Source organism: Cibotium barometz, chromosome 42, assembly GCF_041138505.1.
Source record: "Cibotium barometz isolate CiBa-2024 chromosome 42, ASM4113850v1, whole genome shotgun sequence".
Taxonomy (NCBI): Eukaryota; Viridiplantae; Streptophyta; class Polypodiopsida; order Cyatheales; family Cibotiaceae; genus Cibotium; species Cibotium barometz.
The window spans coordinates 11,001,970-11,025,206 of NC_141087.1; the positions used below are offsets into that span (position 1 = coordinate 11,001,970).

Below are 23,237 nucleotides of genomic sequence, written 5' to 3' on the forward strand. Positions count from 1 at the left end.
ATACACCACAACTGAGCGAGAGGCTCTGGGCATGGTCTTTTCAATACAAAAATTCTGCCATTACTTACTGGGGAATTTTTGTCTTTTATGTCGACCATCAAGCTCTGCTGTATTTAATTAATAAGGTGGTTATTCAAGGAAGATTGTCCAGGTGGATGCTGCTGCTTCAAGAATATGACTTCAAAATCATTCACAAGCCTCCGAGCAAAAATCATTTTGGAGCCGACTTTCTGTCCAAGGCAACACCTGCCAAGGAAACGATCAACATTCAGGATGACCTTCCTGATGCTGCCCTGTTCAGACTGGAGCTGGATACAGATGGCTTGGAGATCGCGAAATATTTACGCACTGGTGAGCTACCAGCTGAATGGCCCATGAGAAGAAAAAGGGCACTGATTATAAGGGCCAGGAACTACACCTGGGCAGCTGGTGCATTGTACAAGCTGGGGAAGGATGGGATACTAAGACGGTGTGTCTCATCCAATGAGAGAGGAGGAGTGCTACTGGAAGGAGCCCATGAGGATGAGGCTGGGGGCCATATGTTAGGAGGTCACGGCCAGGAAGTTGCTTCAGGCAGGTTACTGGTGGGACTCAATGTTCAAGGATTCCCAGGAGTGGGTCAAAAGGTGTGATGTGTGCCAGAGAATGGGGAAGCCATTACTGAACGATATGGGACAGTATACAACCCTTGGCTCCTTTCATGAAATGGGGAATTGATTTCATGGGGCCATTCAAAAACTCTAGGAAACATAAGTACATAATAGCTGCAATTGATTATGTGACGAAGTGGGTTGAGGCAAAAGCATTAACAAACAACACAACCAGGAAGACAGCTGATTTCTTATACGAATATATCATCACCAGATATGGCTGTCCTCTAGAATTGGTCAGTGATCAAGGGACCCACTTCCTAAATGAAACGGTAGCTGCTTTGACTGAAGGGTTCCAGAGACCAAGCATCGCAAGGCAATGACTTATTGTCCCAGATGCAATGACTTATTGTCCCAGATGCAACGGTGGTGGTCAGGCAGAAAGCACGAATAAAACACTAAAAAGGATACTAACTAAGATGGCGCAAATGATCAAGGGGTCTTGGAACATTCATCTACATTCAGCGCTCTGGGCTTACAGGACAGCCTTCAAGGTGACTACAAAGCAAACCCCCTTCAGATTGGCATTTGCGCAAGAAGCAATCATCCCGTTTGAATTTACCATCCCTGCCCTGAGAACTTCAGTTCAATATCAAATAGCGCTATGGGAGCAGGAGATTGCTCAGAAGAGGATGAAAGCGTACCATGATCACAGCCTGAAGAAAAGAGACTTCAAAAAGGGCGATTTGGTACTGTGGTACCCTGGCAAGCTAGATGGGAAAAGAAAAAATCTAACTATAGGCTGGACTGGACCCTATGAAATACTCAGAATGTATGAAAATGGTTCAATCCAACTGAGAGACCTGAAGGGGTTGGAATTTCCTGAGCGGGTCAACATAGGAAAAATCAAGAAATATCAAGTAAGACATCAGGATCAGGAAATGTTCTAGAGAGAGGTTATTCAGATTTTGAATATTTTTGGATGGAAAAATATCTCTTCTTATTAAAATAAGTTCCCCCGAAACAAAAGTTCAAAAAGATTTTGAGAAGGTGCATTAGAAATCAAGTATAATCTGTTCAAGAGGCCTTATCCTAGGGGTCTAGATTTTTTGAAAATTTTAAATTAAGGTTTTGAGGGACCAATTAGATTCATCCAAATGTGTGGAGAAGATAAATAGAAGAAATAAATAAACCCCCCCAAAAATGAGTAAATACTCACATAAGATGAAGAGTGGACTAAGGACCAAAGGAAATACTAAAAAAATGGATTTTTGACACCTCACAATGGGAATTCCCTCCTCTCATGAAGGAGGCGCCTATTTCACATGTGTGGTGGAGTTTTAAATTATCAAAAATTGAGATATTTCATCTCTCCTCTCTCCTAATTCAAGTCTAGTTCCAAAAAGTAAGCTAAATTGACCAAACTGATCTGGAAAATTCTAGAATCAGTTTGCTTGGTTAGGAGCTCACTTTTTCCTATAAATAGAAGCCTCCCCCTTTGTTTAAGCTTAATAGTGTTTTATGCACTGTTACTCTACTCCTCCCAAGAGCCAAAAACTGTGAATTTCTTAATAATTTACTAGTTTTTGACCATTCCCTCTTCTAAAGATTTGGTGGCCACTCTTGTTACAAACAAGAGTAGATCCCTCAAACCATCAAGCCAAAGGAAAGCTCCCAGAATTCATGTAAGTTAGAAATCTTATTTTTTTAATTCTTTTAATGGTTTTCTAATTTTTATTTTGTTTGAAATGATAAATCGATGCTATGCCTTGTTGGAAAGGCTTTCCCCCTCTCTCATTCTTAAAATCAGCCCTTCTTTATCTCAGTTAAGTAATCTAATTGTTGGAATTAAACTTTTCATATTGTTTCTTTTTTAAAAGTGAAAATTGATTAGTTTAGAGTGCTTAAAACCATTTGGGGATAATTTTTAAGTAGTTTTAAGATAGGAAAAATTGAAAAATGGTCAGCCATACAAAGGAGGTTATGGTAAAATTTTTTAAAAATTTGTGAAATAAGTTTCATCTTTTATTATTCCAAAAGAATAATCCCTATCGTTTGTATATTCTAAAAGTGTCATTTTCATTCTATGCATAGAAAAATGCATAGTAGAAATATATTTATTCTAAAAGTGTTATTTCCATTAGATTTAAATTCTATGCATGGAAAGATGCATATTGGTTATTTTTTTAATTATAAAAGAGTGATTTTCATTAGATATAAATTCTATGCATAGAAAGATGCATATTGGTTATTTTTATTATTATAAAAGAGTTATTTTCATTAGATATAAATTTTATACATAGAAAGATGCATATTGGTTAATTTTGTTTTATTACAAAAGTGTTACTTTGATCAATATTGATTTTTATAAATAAAATGATGCATAAACGAATATTTTTTTATTATAAAAGTATTACTTTCATCAAAATGGATTTTTATGCATAAAAGAATCTTTTTTATTATAAAAGTATTACTTTCATCAAAATGGATTTTTATGCATAAATAGATGCATAAAAGAATAATTTTTATTATAAAAGTGTTACTTTCATCAATATTGATTTTTATGCATAAATAGATGCATAAAAGAATATATATTTTAATTATGAAAGTGTTACTTTCATCATTATTGATTTTTATGCATAAAATGATGCATAAAAGAAGTTTCTTATTATAAAAGTGTTACTTTTATCATTATTTATTTTTATGCATAAAATGATGCATAAAATAATTTTTTTTATTATTATAAAAGTGTTACTTTCATCAAAATGGATTTTTATGCATAAAAAGATGCATACAAGATTTTTTTTAATTATAAAAGTGTTACTTTCATCATTATTGATTTTTATGCATGAAATGATGCATAAAAGAATTTTTTATTATTATAAAAGTGTTACTTTCATCAAAATGGATTTTTATGCATAAAAAGATGCATAAAAGAATTTTTTATTATAAAAGTGTTACTTTCATCATTATTGATTTTTATGCATGAAATGATGCATAAATGGATTTTTTATTATTATAAAAGTGTTACTTTCATCAAAATGGATTTTTATGCATAAAAAGATGCATAAAAGAATTTTTTATTATAAAAGTGTTACTTTCATCATTATTGATTTTTATGCATAAAATGATGCATAAAAGAATTTTTTTAATTATAAAAGTGTTACTTTCATCAAAATGGATTTTTATGCATAAATAGATGCATACAGAATTTTTATATCAAAATAAGAGTTCTCTTTAATCCTTGTTTAAATCCCATGACTATGGGTAAATGAATTAAGTAAATACTCTGTGAAAGAAAATTTTATCAATTCATATTCTCTAGGATGGTAATGAGAAAATTCAAAAAAACTATCGAAGTCAGAATTTTAGATAAATGACTAATTTATTCCTCATAGGAATTTGTGTTTAATTTTGAATTCAGTAAAGTAGTAATTGAATTATTACCTTCGAGAAAGATAGATCAGGGAGAACCTTTCCAGACTCAAACCTTGAATCAGACTATGACCAAGACATAACTCCTTCGTCAGTTTCAAGAATAGACAATGTGACCAGTTCAGTAATCTACACTCAAATCACCCACCGAATCTGAAACTAAGTTGAGACCTTTGATTTTGATATGAGGATCAAGATTACAGAATTCAAGGAATTCTGCTTGGGAATCCAGACCTCTGATCTAGAAGTATTGGGATACAAATTTAAGAAATACTCATTGTATTCAAAATCAAAACTGAAAACTTGCATAGAAACCCTGTTTTCTTAAAGGACTGTCTTACGCGCAGAATGCTGGTGGAGGGAGCATCTAGTATATGTGTGTTCTAAGGGAAGTTTGGCTATAATAGCTGGCGGGGAGTGTTCAAAGGACGGCTCACGTGGCAAAAACCTACCCAGGTCTTGACCAGCCTGGGTATGGTGTAAAATGTTATGCTTCCAGTACGATGGACAAGGGCCGACGAAGCGGTCCCTGAGTGAAGTGCCAGGACACCTAAGGAGGATCCTAGAGGGCTCTGACCAAGAGATGCACGGGCTCGCGGTGTCGAGGACACCCATGCGTATGTCGTGGAAGATATATATGTATGATGATGAGAAACTTATTGTAATCTGTTACTGGATCTCATTGCTGATCTGCTGGTCTCAACGGAGAGTCTAGAGTGATACTGTTTTGTGAGAAACAAGGATTGAAATGAAATTTTGAGTTGTGACATCTGTACCCAATAATTGTTTGTCAATGGATTGTTTTATAAATTAAAGTTTAAAGAGGAGTGTGTGAGTATTTGTATTCTAAAGCAAAAGTTACGAAAGGCTTTCAATTATGGGTGGGTGAGTACTTGTCTAGTTCTACTATTCCAGTGGTTGGGTGGTGGCTAATCCATGGGCCGAATAGGCTGGAATCAGTAGAGTTTTAATAATAAAATTGATTACGCTTAAAACTCGAGTAGTTAATTAAAAGCCTGAAGACTTCTCAAATGAATAGATCAACGGCTGTGCCTGATTCAATTAGGAAAAACGCATTGATCCCTTCAAGTTAAGTCTGTAAAAGTTTCCCTTCTATCTGGTTTATTCAGATGAAGGTTAGTTCAGTATCTTGACCTCGTTAGAAAAATTCATTAAGAAAATATAAATGGTGGAATCGTCCCCGCTTTTCGCGCATGGGAAATTTTCTCGGTTTCGGTTTTCGGAATGACCACCAACTTAGTCTCGTGCCTGGACATTCGAGGGCGAGGCCACGAGTGGGAAACCCTGCCCCTCTTCTGCTGCCAGCAATTGGGAATCCGGTGCGCGAAGGGGGCCGTGGGATTTCACAGGGTTGCAGGAAATTGTGTATCTTGATGAATTTGCATCGAGATAGAGTGGAAGATCTCAGTGCCAAGGAAGGGTTCAGGACTCTGCACTCAAGGAGTACATTGGCAAACTTGACAATGATACGATAGTCTTCCACAAGACTTGCTCTCCGGGATATGCGGAGAACTATTTGAAGATCAAAGCACTTACAAAGGCTGTTGCATTCAAACTTATTTCTCACTAAATCAAGTTTGGAAAAAGTTGTTCTACTTTGACGCTCTCAAAGTTACTTTACTTGTTCTCGACTCAAAGGTCAAGGCCTTTACATTCTGTGGTGGCCCGTGGCATTGTTGCGGGGGGGTACAAGATCCCACTATCACCAGGACGATAGAGCTTAAAGGGTTCCATGTTTTGATTCCAGCCGTCAAGGCGGCTTCAGAGTTTGGAGAGCCTAGTAGTAAGAAGCCTAGGATATAGCTATGATGATTATGTAACTTTGATGACTATGTAATTTTTTATGCTATGAATGGAAATTCAGGTTGCAGAGTTTTTTGTTTAATACGTTTCTTGTAATGTATTTTATTAGTTGACTCAAGCAAATAAATTCAAATTACACACATAACTCAAATAAAAATTGTATCCATTCGAAGACGCATATAAATCAACAAATTATATAAACTCAAATTACAAGAGACTTACTTGCAACACAAGATAAGAGAAAAAAATTTAAAGATATACATCGAGCTTTACATAGCTTTTGAGAATTACATTCATGCGAGATATACAAAAATAAAACTAAAGATCTTGGCCTAGAGGATCTCTCCAGCATCGCACCAAGTGCATGTCCTTTTCACACTGATGGTGGTGACCCTCTTCACATGGACAGCTGCAAACACCGTGTCACCAAAAATGTCCACTACTCCACAACCTCCTGGAGGGCCTCCAAAGCTTTGACTTTCCACCGCGTAGGTAGTGGGCTTGATGTTGCATGAACCCAAAACCTCCTATCTCACAGTCTTGCAGATCCTGCATGATCTCTCACACCACATGTTGGAAGGAGAGCTTTGGTGTGAGTAGGTTCACCATGTTTTGGTATTTCCTAATCTCATGGAGAGCCACAATGCCAGGCCTCCACCTACGCTTGCGGTGTTACTGTCGTGGTAGTACTTCACATCCCACCTTGGGGGGCCAGACTATCTTAGCAATTTGCTTGGTGCGAGCCATGATCTTGGAGGTGAGAGAGAGAAATAAAAGATGAGAAATGAGGTGAAATGAGGGTTACTTCCATACTTATAGATGAAAATTTATATATTTTCTAAATTAGCTCAATACATAAATTTGATACTTTTTAATTTCTAAAAATAGTTTTCCTTATTAAAATGAGCTCTAATTTTATGTGTACATATAAGTATCATGGAACACCTCCTAGATAAAATATCAACCCCATCAAAGGTCTGTAGGGTCCTTGTCCGAAGGCTCACGTGTATAGACCTGCTATTAAAAAAAGAAGGCCTCTACACGCGAGTCTTCGGAAGAGGGCCTGAAAGGCCTTTGATAGCGCTGATATTTTATCTAAGACATGTAAACTATATGATCTATGCACATAATAAATTTCAACCCATTCTGATCACTGCAAACCATGCATCAATTGTTTCTAGGAAAAAAATATTATCGTATAAAATAGCACTTGCACATGCACATGCATGCTCATGATGTAAGCCACATGATCTATGTACAAAACAAATTTCAGCCCATTATAATCTATGCACGCCATGCATCAATTGTTCTTAAAAAATTTAAGAATATACACCTACACATGCACAAATAAAAAAGCACCTACACATGCAGATCCACTTGCAAATTTTTTTCCACGAAAATATAAGAATATACACTGACATTAGAAATGAAGAAAACTTAAAATATTCAAATCAATGGGCAAGCCCGGTACACAACATTGGAAACAAGGAAACTTAAAATATCCAAATCCGGTACATCGCATAAAGTACAACTAGTTGAGTAGAACTGAAGGAAAACATGAAAACACAAAATGATACACGAGCGTTTACAGAGCTCTTCAAACCATGTCATGGTTAAGGTTGAATGCATCACTATTGTTACAAATCCTACGAACATGAGTGAGATCCCAGGGCTTGAGTGTGATGCGTTGGGCATGGATGGCTAACATCTGACCATCATGCATGAGATCCACCAAGTAAGTTTCACCCACCTCGCTCTTGAAGAGCAAGCAACACTTGGGCTGACCATCACTCCACATTACATGCTTGAAAAGTACTTGTAGTGATTTCCCCTTTGTAGATCTTGCATTATTTCTCGCACCAACCTCAAGAAAGGTGCCTTGGGTATAATTAACTCAGGACTCTTTTGGAACCTCCTAATTTCACGAAGAGCGACGGTGCCTGGTCTCCATCTTCTCTTCTTATGCATAGGTGGATGAGCATTTCCAGTTGGAGCAGCGGGAGCAGCTTTCCTAGGTGGAGCAGCGGGAGGAGCTTAACCTCCATCATTGTCGGTGTTAGTACGTTTAGTAGATCCGGATGAATGAACTGGTGTCCTGGAAGACATCTTGTTTTCTCTTTGCTTAGTACGCGCCATACTCACAAGCTCAAAGGAATGGAGAGAAATGGAGGAATGGAAAGAAATGAAAGAAGTGCCTTTATTTAAATGGAACTTACTATACGTTATTGACACGTACTTTTAAAAAATATCAACACTATCAAAAAGTTATCCATGTTGACTTTAGTAAATACTTATTTTGAAAAAGTTATCCATGTTGAATTTACCTATTTCTTTAAAACATTGGATTGCTTCAATACTCTCATAAACAGAAAATGTTATTTCATAATTACAGTTCTATCGATATTTCCATTTACTACCGACTCTCTCTTATGTTGTCAACCATTTGGCATGATGTTCTTTGGCCATGCTATTTTCATATGTTACTTTCCTCACTTCATATATTGCCCTGTGAACAGCTTCTATACCATTGGATTTGTACTTTATTAATTTGTCCTCATATCTTATCTCTATTTGAATGTCATCTTTTGTAAAAGTGGTGCCAATTTATTAAGTGCAATCCACACATTTTCCTTTGCTATCCACGTATGTCCCCCATTGCTCTGATCAGGGACAGCCATGTGTAGTTTTTTCCATGCTTCGTACTTCTCTGGTTGTTTTACAAGCAACTTATCATCTTCATCTCGTGGTGGAGATAAGAATTTCCTAGTCTTCGCTCCCCAAAAACACGATTTGCATGGTAAATTTCCACTCTTTCATGACTTTTTCTTATCCTTTTTATTTCTACTTGGCCCCGGTGTAATCCAACATTAGATAAGACTTGTTCTACCTTCTTGCTACATCAGCATCTTGTAGGCAAAACACACATACTCAAACACCAACTTCTCTATTATCCTTACTATGCAATGCAAGGTGCAAAAGTGGACCCTTGTTAAGGGTATTTCTAAAATAGGATCCCACTTAGAATCTAATGGCACCAACATTCCATTCCTTTGAACACACTAGTCACATGTTGAAGCACCACGTTGTCCTGTCCTTGCAATCCATTGTTTCTTCCCATCCTTGCCTGTCTTTTTGGATTGCATGCAATATACACAAGGGATCTCAACTAATGCTGAATTTGAAACACCAAACATACATTTTAATGTTTTTAAATCGCCAGCAAGATGCCATTTTATCTTGTATACACCAAATCCATCGACATGAAAAACTTCACCATTGTTTTACCATCATACAATATTTGGTATCTATGTTAAGCTAAAAAACATCTTGCCTCAAATGCAGCAAGCCACCATATTTCATTCTCCGATTGCACACTAAAATATTTTAGATTTTTTGAAAGTGATGTTGGGATCCAACGCCCTATTCATTAGTGTCAAGCTAACACATTCAGGCTTTTGGCCCTTAATGACTTCACTCTCATCAAGCTTCAAAACAAATTGAAGCTTACCTCTACACTTTCGTAGACATGTTATAGAATTTTACCATTGTTGCTTATAGCTTGCATACATTCAATATACAAGGTTATTGGAATGGTTTAGGGATGGGCACCACCGGTCTCTTGTTAAGAACAGCCTTAAACCCTGTATCCAATTGCTTATAAATCATAGCATAGGATTCAGAGCTAATCTCTACCTTGTCACACATATGCCTTGAACATCTGTAGCTGTGAAGGTATTGCTTACCTCCTTCAAGCATACTCTTGCAACATCATCACCAATGGTTTTGAATTTGGGGTTTTCCAATGCATACTTCACCATACCTTTGCTTAAGACCTTTGCAATTGCATCATCAACCTCTTCACTTGGGTTGAAAAACATATTCTTCATGTTTGCACATTGTGCATAGACCTACTGATTATATTTAGAGCTCTTTCTTTTAGATAGAGATTGAATACCTTGGTCACATTGTTTCTACTGATGGTATTTGTGTGGACCCCAAAAAGATAGAGACTATAGTGACTTGTTGGCCGAGATGGCCGAGACCCAAAGATATTCATGAACTCCGATCATTTCTTGGTTTGTGCAATTACTATAGACGTTTTGTAAAGAATTTTACTTACATTTCTCATTATCTCCCTTTTCTTTTAAAGAAAACAAACAAGTATGTGTGGACTGATAAACAGAAAAATCTTTTAATGCTTTAAAAGAAGCACGCACTAAAGCACCAGTTCTGCAATTACCAGACTTTGCTAGACCTTTCTTTATTGTTGTGAGACGGATGCTAGTGGTACAGGCATAGGGGCAATATTAATGCAAGATGGTCACCCCATAGCATTTGAGAGTAGGAAACTTAGACCCCCCGAGTGCAAGTACAATACTTATGACAAAGAATTAACTATTGTAGTCCATGCCCTAAAGATTTGGAGACACTATTTGATGGGATCAGAATTCATCATTAAAGCAGACCAGCAGAGTATCAGGCACTACTCACGATTGGATCAAGGGCTATTTTTGAGGAATACATGATAAAAATACTCATGTCGTGCAAGGAGCCAGCACGCATGAGGGGGAGATTTAACCCAAGCCTTGTTGATTGATGGTGATGTTTATTTTGCACACAGTTTTCAATTCTATGGTTTATCTTCCATGTTTATTTCCATGTCTATGTGTAATATGTCTGAATCTGTTATTTGTTTGGAGTTGAATATTTATTCGTGATTATTCTGTGCAATTTTGGTACTTTGATTCTCTTTTGTGTGGCAAGTTCCTGACATACCCCCTCCAAACCTAATGATTATTTTAGTGTATGTATGCTTTAAGATAATAAAGTGAAAGATCAAATATGCATATAATAATATTTAAAGCTTGTGTGAGCATGTTTTTTTTCATGGAGATCCAATCTGGACTCTTCCATTCCATCCAAGGCCTCTATAACGATGACTAACCTTTTGGAGAAATTTGGCAGCTTGGGTTGAAGGGGTGCCCCAATTAATGTACGGATGGGGAGGTGAAAGACCAATATTCCATTTGGTATGTATTTCTCTTGCAAAGAGTAAAGGTGTATATCCTAGATGCTCACATTAATATATAAGGAAGAAATTACTTTTTGAATGTCATGATCTAGCCCTTGTGCAAGACATCTAGGTGTCCAAAAGGAAGTTGGGCTTGGTCAAGAAAGATTTCTATTGGACAAAGATGTGAACATTTGTAGAGTAATATATTTGTGGTTTTTAACAATGCAAAGTAAATAATGTCATGATAGCCGTTGTGCCAGAAATTTAAGTGTCTAAAGGAACTTGGAATTTTCTAAGTGAGATTTCTATTGGCAAAAGATGTGAACATTCGTAAAACAATGTGTTTGGTTTCCCTTTTTGGATTTCATAAGAGTTCTTATGCTAGACATCTAGGTGTCCAAAGGAAGTTGGATTTGGTCCAAACATATTTCTATTGGCCAAATATGTGACATTTGTAGAGCAATGCCAAGTAAGTAAGGTTAACTTCTTAGACAAGGTGGATTGGTTTATCGATTGGTCGAGGTCCCTAGGTAGAAATGAAAAAGTATTTTTGTGGGAATTACTAAATAGTATTGTTTATAATAAGTAGAGGGCATGATGATATTTGGTGGATAGTGGACTGCTTAACCAAAATGACAAGGTCTAATTTTATAAGAAATTTGATAACAACTCCACAATTTTCTTGATTCTTTGTTAAAATTTTGTTTAAACAAAGGGACTAATCTAAAGGGACTATATAATCTAGATGTTATGATTTATTTTAAAGGGACTAATCTAGATGTTATGATTCATTCTATGTTATACTCAATTCAAATGTTTAAAAACAAAGGGACTAATCTAGATGTTATCAGCACATGTCATAACATAAAACAAAGGGACTAATCTAGATGTTATGATAAGCACATGTCATAACATAAAACAAAGGGACTAATCTAGATGTTATAATAAGCATAAAACAAAGGAACCAATCTAGATGATTCTTATCAAGCACATGTCATAATTTGGATTCTTATCATAATTTGTTTGGAACTAATCTAGATGTTATGATTCATTTTATATAAAACAAAGGAACTAATCTAGATGATATGATTCATTTAACATAAAACAAAGGAACTAATCTAGAAGAATCAAGCACATGTCATAATTTGGATTCTTATCATAATTTGTTTGGAACTAATCTAGATGTTATGATTCATTTTATATAATTATGGGACTAATCTAGATGTTATGATTCTTATATAAATTTGAATAAAAATAAAAGGACTAAAATGAATGAAACAAAGGGACTAATCTAAAAACAAAGGGACTAATCTAGATGTGCTCATAATTTGGATTCTTATCATAATTTGTTTGTGACTAATCTAGATGTTATGATTCATTTTATATTACATTAAATTCAAATGTATTGTTTTTATTCATTTAATGAAACAAAGGGAATAATCTAGATGTGATTCATTTTATATTATATTAAATTCAAATGTGTGTAGTGAAGATATATATAAATAAAATAGAAAGTATTATAAAGGTCGAAACATGTTTTGTAAAAATAAATAAAAAGTATTACCTGCATTGGTGTTCTCCTTCTCGATTGTATTGTTCGTCGGAGATGATCCCTTCATCATGAGAAGTTCATTGTGAGAAGGTAATCCCATGTATCGCCTCTACTGTGGACGATGGTAGAAGCGAGACTCTGTTGGGGTAGGATCTCTACCCACAATGTCATGCTACATCATAAGACAAACATTACAACAATTATAACACAACTCAAATAGAGAACATACAAAGAAAAGACATGAAGTTGCACTATACATACAAACTCGGCCTCCCATGATGCACGACCTCCAGATCCGAAGTGCGACGATCCATATCGCTCCATTTGTATTCGCCGTGCTTCTCTTTGTTGTTGGTTCACTACTCCTTCTAAGAGCTCCTTCTTGGCTTTCTTCCACTCGTCCCCTTATGAGTAGTAGATGGCTTACCACTCGTCCCCTTATGAGTAGTAGATGGCTTACCACTCGTCCCCTTATGAGTGGTACATGGCTTACCATGTCCATTTTGACTGGCATCTATTCGGGCTTTCTCCTCCTTTGCATGTCTCCTTACTAGAGACCTCCTATTCTTAAGTATGTATTTGATTTTGTGTCACCAGCCCATCTACTATTAAACCTTTGGTCGTGAGGATTAGGATACTTCCTGTGGATAGCTTTTAATGCAATCATCCACTAGGCTCTCCCTTTGCTGCTTAAAATGTATAAAGCAGTGTGAAAAAACTACTTGGCGCAAGTAGTTTACCACCTCCTTCCCACCACGAGAGTCATCAACTATGCCACCCACATCTGTGATATCATAATATGATATATCACCAAGAACTATCCCCACCCCCAAAGCATTGCCCTAGGCATCCTCTATCTCCTCTACCTCCACTCTCAGTTCTAGTGCGGCGTGAGGTACGACGGCCACTATCTCCACGACTGCCCTCCCTATGACGACGACTGCCCTCCCTATGACGATGACTGCCACTCTCATAAGAGCCATGATAATTGTGAGGTGTCACATCTCCTGAAGGTGGAGGTTTAGGAGATGCTGTAGCACTAACTGGGGCTGACGGATAAGGGGTAAATGTAAAGGCAGGTGATGTGCCTGGCAAGGGTGATGTGCCTAGCAAGGGACTCTGTTGGGATGTGGTGGGCGGACCTGATGGTAAAGGGGTGCTTGCTGCATAGGCTGCCAACTGCTCGGGAGTGGAAGTATAGCCAAAGATGCCCTCTACCTCCCTAGAAAATTGTCGTCTAAGACTCGATGAGAGCCTCAACCCGTGGGTCTGTGGGACAAGAGAACGAGGACCCATGCCACATCTATACAAACAAAGAAAATATTAAAAAATTATTATGAAATGAAGACTTCCCGGCTGGAAGGGATGCCTGTAAAGTTATCATCAAAATATATTGCTGCAACCCTCTAAGAACAATGAGATCAGCCTTTTTTAGCTCGGTTTTTCCTCATTGGGGCATTTGTTGTTCAAGTTCTTAAGGCATTGATATAACTTCTCACACTCGTGTTCCAACTGCTTGAATTGATACAACTATGTAATGATTGTGCTTGACACAAGTCTTCGAGAAGCCCATGGATGGTCCCTATTAACCACTTTGGTTAACATCAGTTTTCAAGAATGGTTACACTTCTTGTAATCTATCATTATGTAATCACACAAAGCGCTTATTGAGAAAAGATATATGGGATGACCAAGCTTACAGCTTGTGTAATGTCAGCCGTAGGAATGAGCTAGATGTACATAGAGCTAGGAAGCCAATTTTCCGCCCCCAATTGTAAATAGGCAATGGGCCATTGTAAAAATTGAGCTCATGTATATATAAATGATTTTATGGAAAAGGAAAGGGGACAATCCCATTTGTCACAATTGAGTCTTTATCTCTCTCTCTCTCTCACTCTTATGTTTATGGTTGCATGCTTGTGTTTGTGAATGCTTTCTTTCTTGATTGTGGTATATGCATGGAGTGGATGGTGTCAGTCTAGCTTCTCTTCTCTTCTCTTCTCTTCTCCCTTCTCTCTTCTCTTCTCTTCTCTTCTCTTCTCTTCTCCCTTCTCTTGTCTTCCTCTCAAGATCCCTTTTGCATGCACATTAGAATTGAGTGGAAGTAGAGTTTTCCATAGCTCCCTTCTTCCTTGCTCATTACCTAGCTTTTTGGATATCCATTTGGGTGACATAAGTGGAGATGGAGTGAGCTCCTAGTGGCCTCATATAGGGGAGTTAACCCTCATTTAGGGTTGGCTAAATGCAAGTCTCCGAATCGACCCTTGCATATGGCATCATTCTCTCCCTCTCTTGTGCAAGGTACTATATTTTGGTTAACAGCCCCTTTTCCTAAATCTTCTAGCATTTTGAAACTATAGTGAGACAATTCCCTCTAAGGCATCGACCTTAGTTCTGGATTGGTTTTCTCTCATCCATGCAAATTTGTCTAAATGCAACTAGGTGGCTATAGGGATTCCTCAATCCATCAAAGTTTGACTTGGATATATAGCAGCCTTGAGCACCATGGGAAGGACATTCCTCTCTTGAGGATGAGCATTTAGCTTAAGGTCCTCCATACATTTCACTTGCTAGATCCATCACATTGCCCAGTTGGAGTGAAAATCCACTGGTTGTTGCATGTTGGATGTGTTTGTTAGCTTGTTTTTTGATTTTGTTTACTCTTATCATGGAGAAATGAAGATCAATGTAGCATGAGGAGCGTAGACGTCTTCATCGGATGTGGGAGGCATAAGTAGCCTTCTTGAACTTTGCTCTTGAGATTCATGCAATTTTTGGTTTTGTTAAACATTTTTTAAGTTTTGTAAAATTAGCCTAATCCTCTAATTAATCTCAAGTAATTAGGTTTTCTTAGGCATTCTACACATCATTAGGTACTAGGGACTAGCTCTAGCCTCCTACAAAAAGAAAAACTCAAAAAAACATTTGGGAAGTACCTGAATCATCAGAAATCTGAGGAGGAGAAGAGGCAAAATTTTCACTCTGGAATGTTTCCTGATGAGAAGGGTACAAGGGTACGGCCATACCCTTCTCAATGCCATGGCCATGTCTTCTTTGCCACACACGTTCCATTCCCTAGAGCATATCTTCTAGTATCTCTTGCATTAAATTGAGTAGAGGGCATTTAAAAGGGAATGAACTGCATTAACTAAGCATAAAGAGCATTAAACAAGGGGTATAGTTGTAGTGTCAGGGAATTTCAGCACCTGCACAATTAAAGAGCTCTCTAAACTAATGATTGTGCGGCTGTACCATTTAAAGCGTACACCTGTACCATCTAGAGCATACATATGTTTCTTCCCTGAAGCCATGCCCATTCCATTCCCTTGCAGGAAGCGTACGCCCATTATTTCTTCTTTGCCACGCCCATTCCATTCCCTTTCTCGGAAGCGTATGCTCGTTCCTTTTTATTTTCCACGCCCATTCCTTCTGCCACGTCTTCCATTTTTGCAAGTGTATGCCCATTCCTTCTTCTTTGCCATGCCCGTTCCTTCTTCCCTGCCATGGCCGCGTCTTCCATTTTTGCAAGCATATGCCTGTACCATCTAGAGTGTACACCTGTTCCTTCATTTTTTACAAGCATACATCTATACCCATCTTGTAGCCATGCCCGTGCCTTCCTGGAAGCATACACCTGTGTCATCTTTCCCATGCCCATTCAATTCCTTTGCCGAGAAGTGTATGCCCGTGTCCTCATCTGAGCATATACACCTTCTTGAAAGCGTACAGCCGTACCTTCCCACCAAAAAATTAAAAACACAGACAGAGAGACTATCCATAGGGGGGTCCAACACTGCTATTCCACACATTCATGCACTTACGCTTGGGAAAATTGGTGTGAAACAACCCTTTATTCAACGATATAAATTCTCCTAACGCTCCCTTGCTCATAAGATCATACCCATAGGTCAACATGACTTGGAGCCAAATGGTGTTAGTCTTTGACAGCACTAGTGAGGATCATCCCAACATAGGACAAGTTACTCCTAACCTACAAACAGGAGGATCGGAGGCTCAGTGCATGGACAGACCACCAATCCTAGATTAAGACCTGACATCCCCTACCCATGCACAAAGAAGCCTTGCTTTGAGACTCCAAAGCTTTATCCTAAGAAAGCACAGTTGGACGAGCCACATCCCAGGGATAGAGGTATGGAAAGCCAACCTGAAAGAGAGCCTACACCGCCTCTAGATCCTAGAACGGAGATAGGGCAAAGTGAAAGTAACCAAACCCAAACTCAACCACCGACGGTCTAAAGGGACATGCCTGCCTCACGAATGACCAATTCATACCAAGTCCATAAACCACTGCTAAACCCATGATTGTACCAGCGCAAAAAATTTCCTCAAGGAGCATACCCAGGCTACCATATGGGTCCGTATGAAGCACATCCCAATCCTCCCATGAGAAAAGGACCCCCAATGGTCTATTATCCACCCGGTTCATCTCCCCCACCTATTATTCACTAACCAGTACCTGCTCTCCAGGGCTAATCCCTAAAATGTTAAGGATAGCCATGGAAATAGGGAGGGGGTAGCTTTCAGCATCACACCCCCAACACCAGCTCTGCCTAAACAAGGACCCAGATAGGAGAAAAAAAAACCCACTAACATCTCTAAACTGATCACCAAGTTTAATGAGACTACAGATCCCATACCGCACTTAGAGATGTTTAATCAAATCTGCGAAGCATTCAGCCATGTGAATGACCAAGTCAAGGTGAGTGCCTTTGGCCTCACCCTAAATGGAAAAGATGGCCAATGGTTTAGGTCCTTGAAGAGACAGAAGATAAGGCCACCTTATAAGTCTTGAAAGAGGCCTCAAGGTTGGATACTCCCATCAAGAAACATGATAGAGTCCCGCAAAGAAATTACACAATGTCAAACAAAAGGATGGTGAAATCATCCAAGTTTACATCAATAGGGTAAGGTATCTCCACTCTCATTGTAGTGCTAGAGATAAGTTCTCTGAGACAAAAGGCTAATTAGGAGATTTCTAAAAGGCCTAGATGATGTACCCTTACATAATTATTTGTATACCTTGGCCCATACCTCCTTCAAGCAATGCTACAGGACTGCTATGGACTTTGAGAATAACTTCAAGGGAAAGCGTTCTCAAGAACTTCACGAGGGTACATCTAAGGTCTCATTCAAAACAACAAGCACCAGATCTGAGGGGAAACGCAAGGAGTCCACATCGAGACAACAAGTTAAACAGCTAGACGGTGCATTAATGCAGTAAATGACCCGCCACTGGGAGAACCGGCCAAGGCTCGGAATTGAGTTGGTCAACCCCATCTCTACCCCAAGAGGGAGCTAGTGTGGTGCCTGATTTGTTGAGCTAACCATACTAGCATGGAGTGTCCGCATCTACGACCCCGTCCCACCCTCTACTACATATATTGATAAAGATGGGGCGGTCATGAAATTACAAATTGCTATCAGCAAAGGGCTACTCAAGCCCGAGCCCTTCCTCAATCCCTACCAACAAACACTCGGCAATCGCGCTGGCCTTGCCAACACCTACACTTCATAACGCACCTTAACCAAGCCAGGAAGTGGCCCAAAGAGGAATCCTTAGGGTACCAGAAAAGCTGCCCCTTGTACTTCCACCTCAACCCCCATTACCATGAGTCACACCTGTTTGTCAACTAACCTTGAAGGAATTTTTTTAATATGGGGATGAGGGGGAAGCCGCTGAAGGATCCACTTACGAGCCTCTTGAACCAAATAGCCCACCCTCTTGAACCAAATAGCCCACCCTCCCAGATTTTAAACCACTATGTGATGGAGGGTGACCAAATGTACCGTGTGTACTTAGTCACCCCAAATCCACGGGGGCTGGACATGAACATTGTGAACAACCACCCATACAATGTTACCATTGTACAGGAACTCACTGAGTAGATGAGTGTCCAATCAAAAAAGGGATGGTAAGTACTTTCATAGGTGCTTCCACACTAACCCCTTTATGCGTTGGGTTTGGAATTGACCACATGTATAAAGACTATTCTGCCACCCACTGAGAGGAGGCACAGCAGGAAATGTTCGTGAAGCTAATCCTAGCACCAACATTAACTTGTTGAGTGTAAGAGACAGCTTCATCCATACATTCCTTCTCAATGTAGTGTTGACCAGATTATAGAACAAAAAAAGGGCCCGTAGCTCATGCTGTAATAGAGCCATTGACCTTATAAAACCATGGACATGCAAAAGTTTTATCTCAAAATAATGTCCCGGAACAAACACATAAAACTGGATGCTCGCAAAAGAAGACCACAAAAATTGGCAAAGGGGATAGCCAGGTAGTCATTAAAAGTGGTTCAAAATATGGCACAACCACCCATACGTGGACCTCTTCATCTAAAGAGGAACAACTACTACCTCTTCATCTAAAGAGGAACAACTACTACCTTCAGCCACCCATGCCAGGGAGCCAATTCACCCTAACTAGCTTCCTAGAAAGCTAGACGAATACCCTAATTCCATCGAGGAAAAGGAAAGGCTAATGGCAACCCAAGAATTAGTTCAAGATTGCCAAGCTCAACTTGAGGATGAGCCTCCAACAGCTTACCTAGAGCCATGTCCCTCGGTTTCCAACATGCGACCTACCAAAGAGGCTTAGGTATATAATAGAGAGCTCCCTAAACAAGCACCCCCTAATAGGCCAACACAAGAACTAGCACCCACTGTGACCCCCACTAAGGAAACAGGGTGGTTGAATATCTCCGGATAACCGCCTCAAAAGGACATACACAAAATCCAAATCCCAATACCCTATACGAACAAGAGCTTGAGGACAAGACAAGGTGACATTCCTCAAGGAACCACATTTGCTCCCAGAGACATTGCACGTCTCTCTTCCTTCCTTGAAAGATCCCTAACCCCTCGGCGCAATGAATTCAGGGGTGCTAGTAGCTGAAGTAGCACTTCTTGCGCAAGGCAAAGTCTCTCACTTGGGGCCTCACCCATGGATATCCGGACAAGAGACTAATCCCTCGGTTCTTCCAAAACCGAACCCGAAAATACTTCCTTCGCCCAGTAAACATAGGCGATTCCTCCAGGATATTTTATTCTAACCTAGTCAAGGTCATCACTAACCAAACTAATCCGACTGAACCCGTAAGTCTCATGGTCAGATCAAGGAAGAGACTTGCACTTGGATCATAGAGTCCAACGCTTTTTTCCTCATCAAGAGGCACAGCCGTTGATTCTTTTCCATAGAACAAGGGTTATCCGGGATTTACTTCAACTATCGTAACTTAACAGAATTGAGTCTCATCTTAGGGATCCATCAGTCCAGCCTAACAGCCTCCACAATCCCATGGGTTAGCCAACCACTATAGTGATAGAATCCATTTAGAAATTTGGGTATGTTTTGTCCCGGGTACTAGGGAAAAGAGTTCCCAGGCCCCCTAGCCAGCGCTTCAAGCAAACTTCAAGATAGTCACACTACTTACACACCCAATATGAAATTGCCTATTTCACAGATTCAGCTCTCTTTAAAACAATCTTTTAATGAAACCATAGTATCATTGATCATAATCCTCTAAAATATCCAGCTTGAATTCTAATTTCCAATCATTCCTTTATCGGTGTACCTATGGCATCACTGGCAACCAGAACGCTCACCACCTGTTCACTTAGGGGCCTTTTCAATAGTTCCTAGCTCATAGTACCCGGCAATATAATCACATAAGAAAATCCAGATGGACTCTCCATTGAAGATCAGCAAGATCAACCAACATATCCATATAAAAGAGCATCCGTTGAGGACTAGCAAGGACAATCAACCACATCCATGCCGGAGTTCAGAAAACAACTCTAACACCTTGTTCCATTTTTCTTCCTCGATGCACACATGGGTATCTTCGGGGCGACCCAGCGAGCACTGTATGGTCAGCACCCTCTAGGCTCCTTCGCAGGTCACCTAGTGCATCACTCATAGGCCATTTCCTTAGTCCCTCATCCACCTACCGGAAAGTCACCATTTAAATCGAACTGAGGCTGGTCACAAGACCTCCGACGACCTTGCTATACGAGACGTTCTCCGTTGACTCTTCGTCAGCTATTGCAACTTTATCACTTAGGTCTCCACACCCTCATTCACAAGATGGTCAAAATGCTTCCCCAGCATTCTTGACATGAAATAGTCATTTAAAAACAAGTCAGAAATACAGTTTCTAACAAACTCTCGTCTTTCCACATTGTTCCACATCATTTCTCGTTATTCCACATTCTTCTACATCAATTCATATTACTTATTCCACATCTAGTCATATGTATTCCCATCGTCTTCATCCATTCTCATCCAATCATATCATGTTACATCTTATCACATCTATCCACATCACATTCATCCACATCACATCCAATTACATCTATTCAGATCCTCATCACATCACGTCACATCCATCCTCATAACATCTCATCCATTCACATCTACCCATATCCACATCACATCTCATCCATTCATATCTACCCGGATCCACATCACATCCATTCACCTCACATCTCATCCATTCACATCTATCTAGATCCATATCATATCACATCACATCTATCCACATCACATCTCATCCATTCACATCTACCTAGACCCACATTCATCCACCTTACATCTCATCCATCTATTCATATTACATCACATCCATTCAGATATCATCATATCACATTCACATCCATTCACATCTCATCGCATCCATTCACATCCATGTCACATTCACATCCATTCACATCTCATTGCATCCATTCACATCCATATCACATTCACATCCATTGACATCCATTCACATCTCATCGCATCCATTGACATCACATCACACCCATTCACATCCATCACACCCATTCACATCCATCACACCCGTCGCACCCATTCACATCCATCACACCTATTCACATCCATCACATTCATTGCATCCTCATCACATCACATACATTCCATCCACATCTATCCTTATCACATCACATTCATTCCATCCACATTACATCACGTCCACATCTATTCATATCACATCTCATTCATTCCGTCTACATTACATCACATCCACATCTATCCATATCTCATCACACAGAGCAGCTTCTCTCACTCGGGGCCTCGCCCACCACTGATATCCGGACAAGAGACTAATCCCTCGGTTCTTCTAAAACCGAACCTGGAAAAACTTCCCTCACCCAGCAAACATAGGCGATTCCTCCATGATATTTTATTCTAACGTAGTCAAGGTCATCACTAACCAAACTGATCTGACCGAACCCGTAAGTCTCATGGTCAAATCAAGGAAGAGACTTGCACTTGGATCATAGAGTCCAACATTTTTTTCCTCATCAAGAGGCACAGCCGTTGATTCTTTTCCATAGAACAAGGGCTATCCAGGATTTACTTCAACTATCGTAACTTAACAGAATTGAGTCTCATCTTAGGGATCCATCAGTCCAGCCTAACCCCATCCAATCCCATGGGTTAGCCAACCGCCCAACCAATGTAGTGATAGAATCCATTTAGCAATTTGGCTATGTTTTGTTCAGGTACCAAGGAAAAGAGTTCCTAGGCCCCCTAGTCGGCGCTTCAAGCAAACTTCAAGATAGTCACACCACTTATACACCCAATATGAAATTGCCTATTTCAGAGATTTAGCTGTCTTTAAAACAATCTTTTAATGAAACCATAGTATCACTAATCATAATCCTCCAAAATATCTAGCTTGAATTCTAATTTCCAATCATTCCTTCATTGATGTACCTATGGCATCATTGGTAACCAGAACACTCACCACCTGTTCACTCAAGGGCCTTTTCAATAGTTCCTAGCTCATAGTACTCGGCAATATAATCACATAAGAAAATCCAGATGGACTCTCCATTGAATATTAGCAAGATCAACCAACAGATCCATATAAAAGAGCCATAGACTCATCCGTTGAGGCCCAGCAAGGACAATCAACCAGATCCATGCCCGAGTTCAGAAAACAACTCTAACACCTTGTTCCATTTTTCTTCCTCTACACATGCGTGGGTATCTTCCGGGCGACCCAAAGCCCAAGCACCGTATGGTCAGCACCCTCTAGGCTCCTTCGTAGGTCACCTAGCGCTTCACTCATAGGCCGCTTCCTTGGTCCCTCATCCAGCGTACCAGAAGCTCACAATTTAAATCAAACCGAGGCTGGTCAAGACCTCGGCCGACCTTGCTACACGAGACATCCTTCGTTGACTCTCCGTCAACTGTTGCAACTTTATCACTTAGGTCTCCACGACCTCATTCACAAGATGGTCAAAATGCTTCCCCACCATTCTTGACATAAAATAGTCATTTAAAAATAGGTCATAAATACAGTTTCTAACGAACTCTCATCTTTCCACATTGTTCCACATCATTTCTCGTTATTCCACATTCTTCTACATCAATTTACATTACTTATTCCACATCTAGTCATATGTATTCCCATCGTCTTCATCCATTCTCATCCAATCATAACATATTACATCTCATCACATCTATCCACATCACATCACATCTATCCACATCACATCACATTCATCCACATCACATCTCATCACATCCAATTACATCTATTCAGATCCTCATCACATCACATCTCATCCATTCACATCTACCCATATCCAATTACATCTATTCATATCCTCATCACATCACATCTCATCCATTCACATCTACCCATATCCACATCACATCCATTCACCTCACATCTCATCCATTCACATCTATCTAGATCCACATCACATCACATCACATCTATCCACATCAAATCTCATCCATTCACATCTACCTAGACCCACATTCATCCACCTTACATCTCATCAA

At 39.3% G+C, this 23,237-nt stretch overlaps 1 protein-coding gene across 1 annotated transcript; it reads left to right on the plus strand.

Annotated features, from left to right (window-relative positions):
- Positions 1-1,069: 1,069 nt before the first annotated feature.
- Positions 1,070-1,540, plus strand: LOC147614158 (uncharacterized). Its single transcript, XM_086780483.1, has one exon. The coding sequence runs from the start codon at positions 1,070-1,072 to the stop codon at positions 1,538-1,540; it is 471 nt and encodes a 156-aa protein (XP_086636609.1).
- Positions 1,541-23,237: the final 21,697 nt, after the last annotated feature.

Coding starts and splice junctions, on each gene's coding strand:
- LOC147614158 (XM_086780483.1), top strand. CDS start 1,070: ATGGCGCAAATGATCAAGGGGTCTTGGAACATTCATCTACATTCAGCG.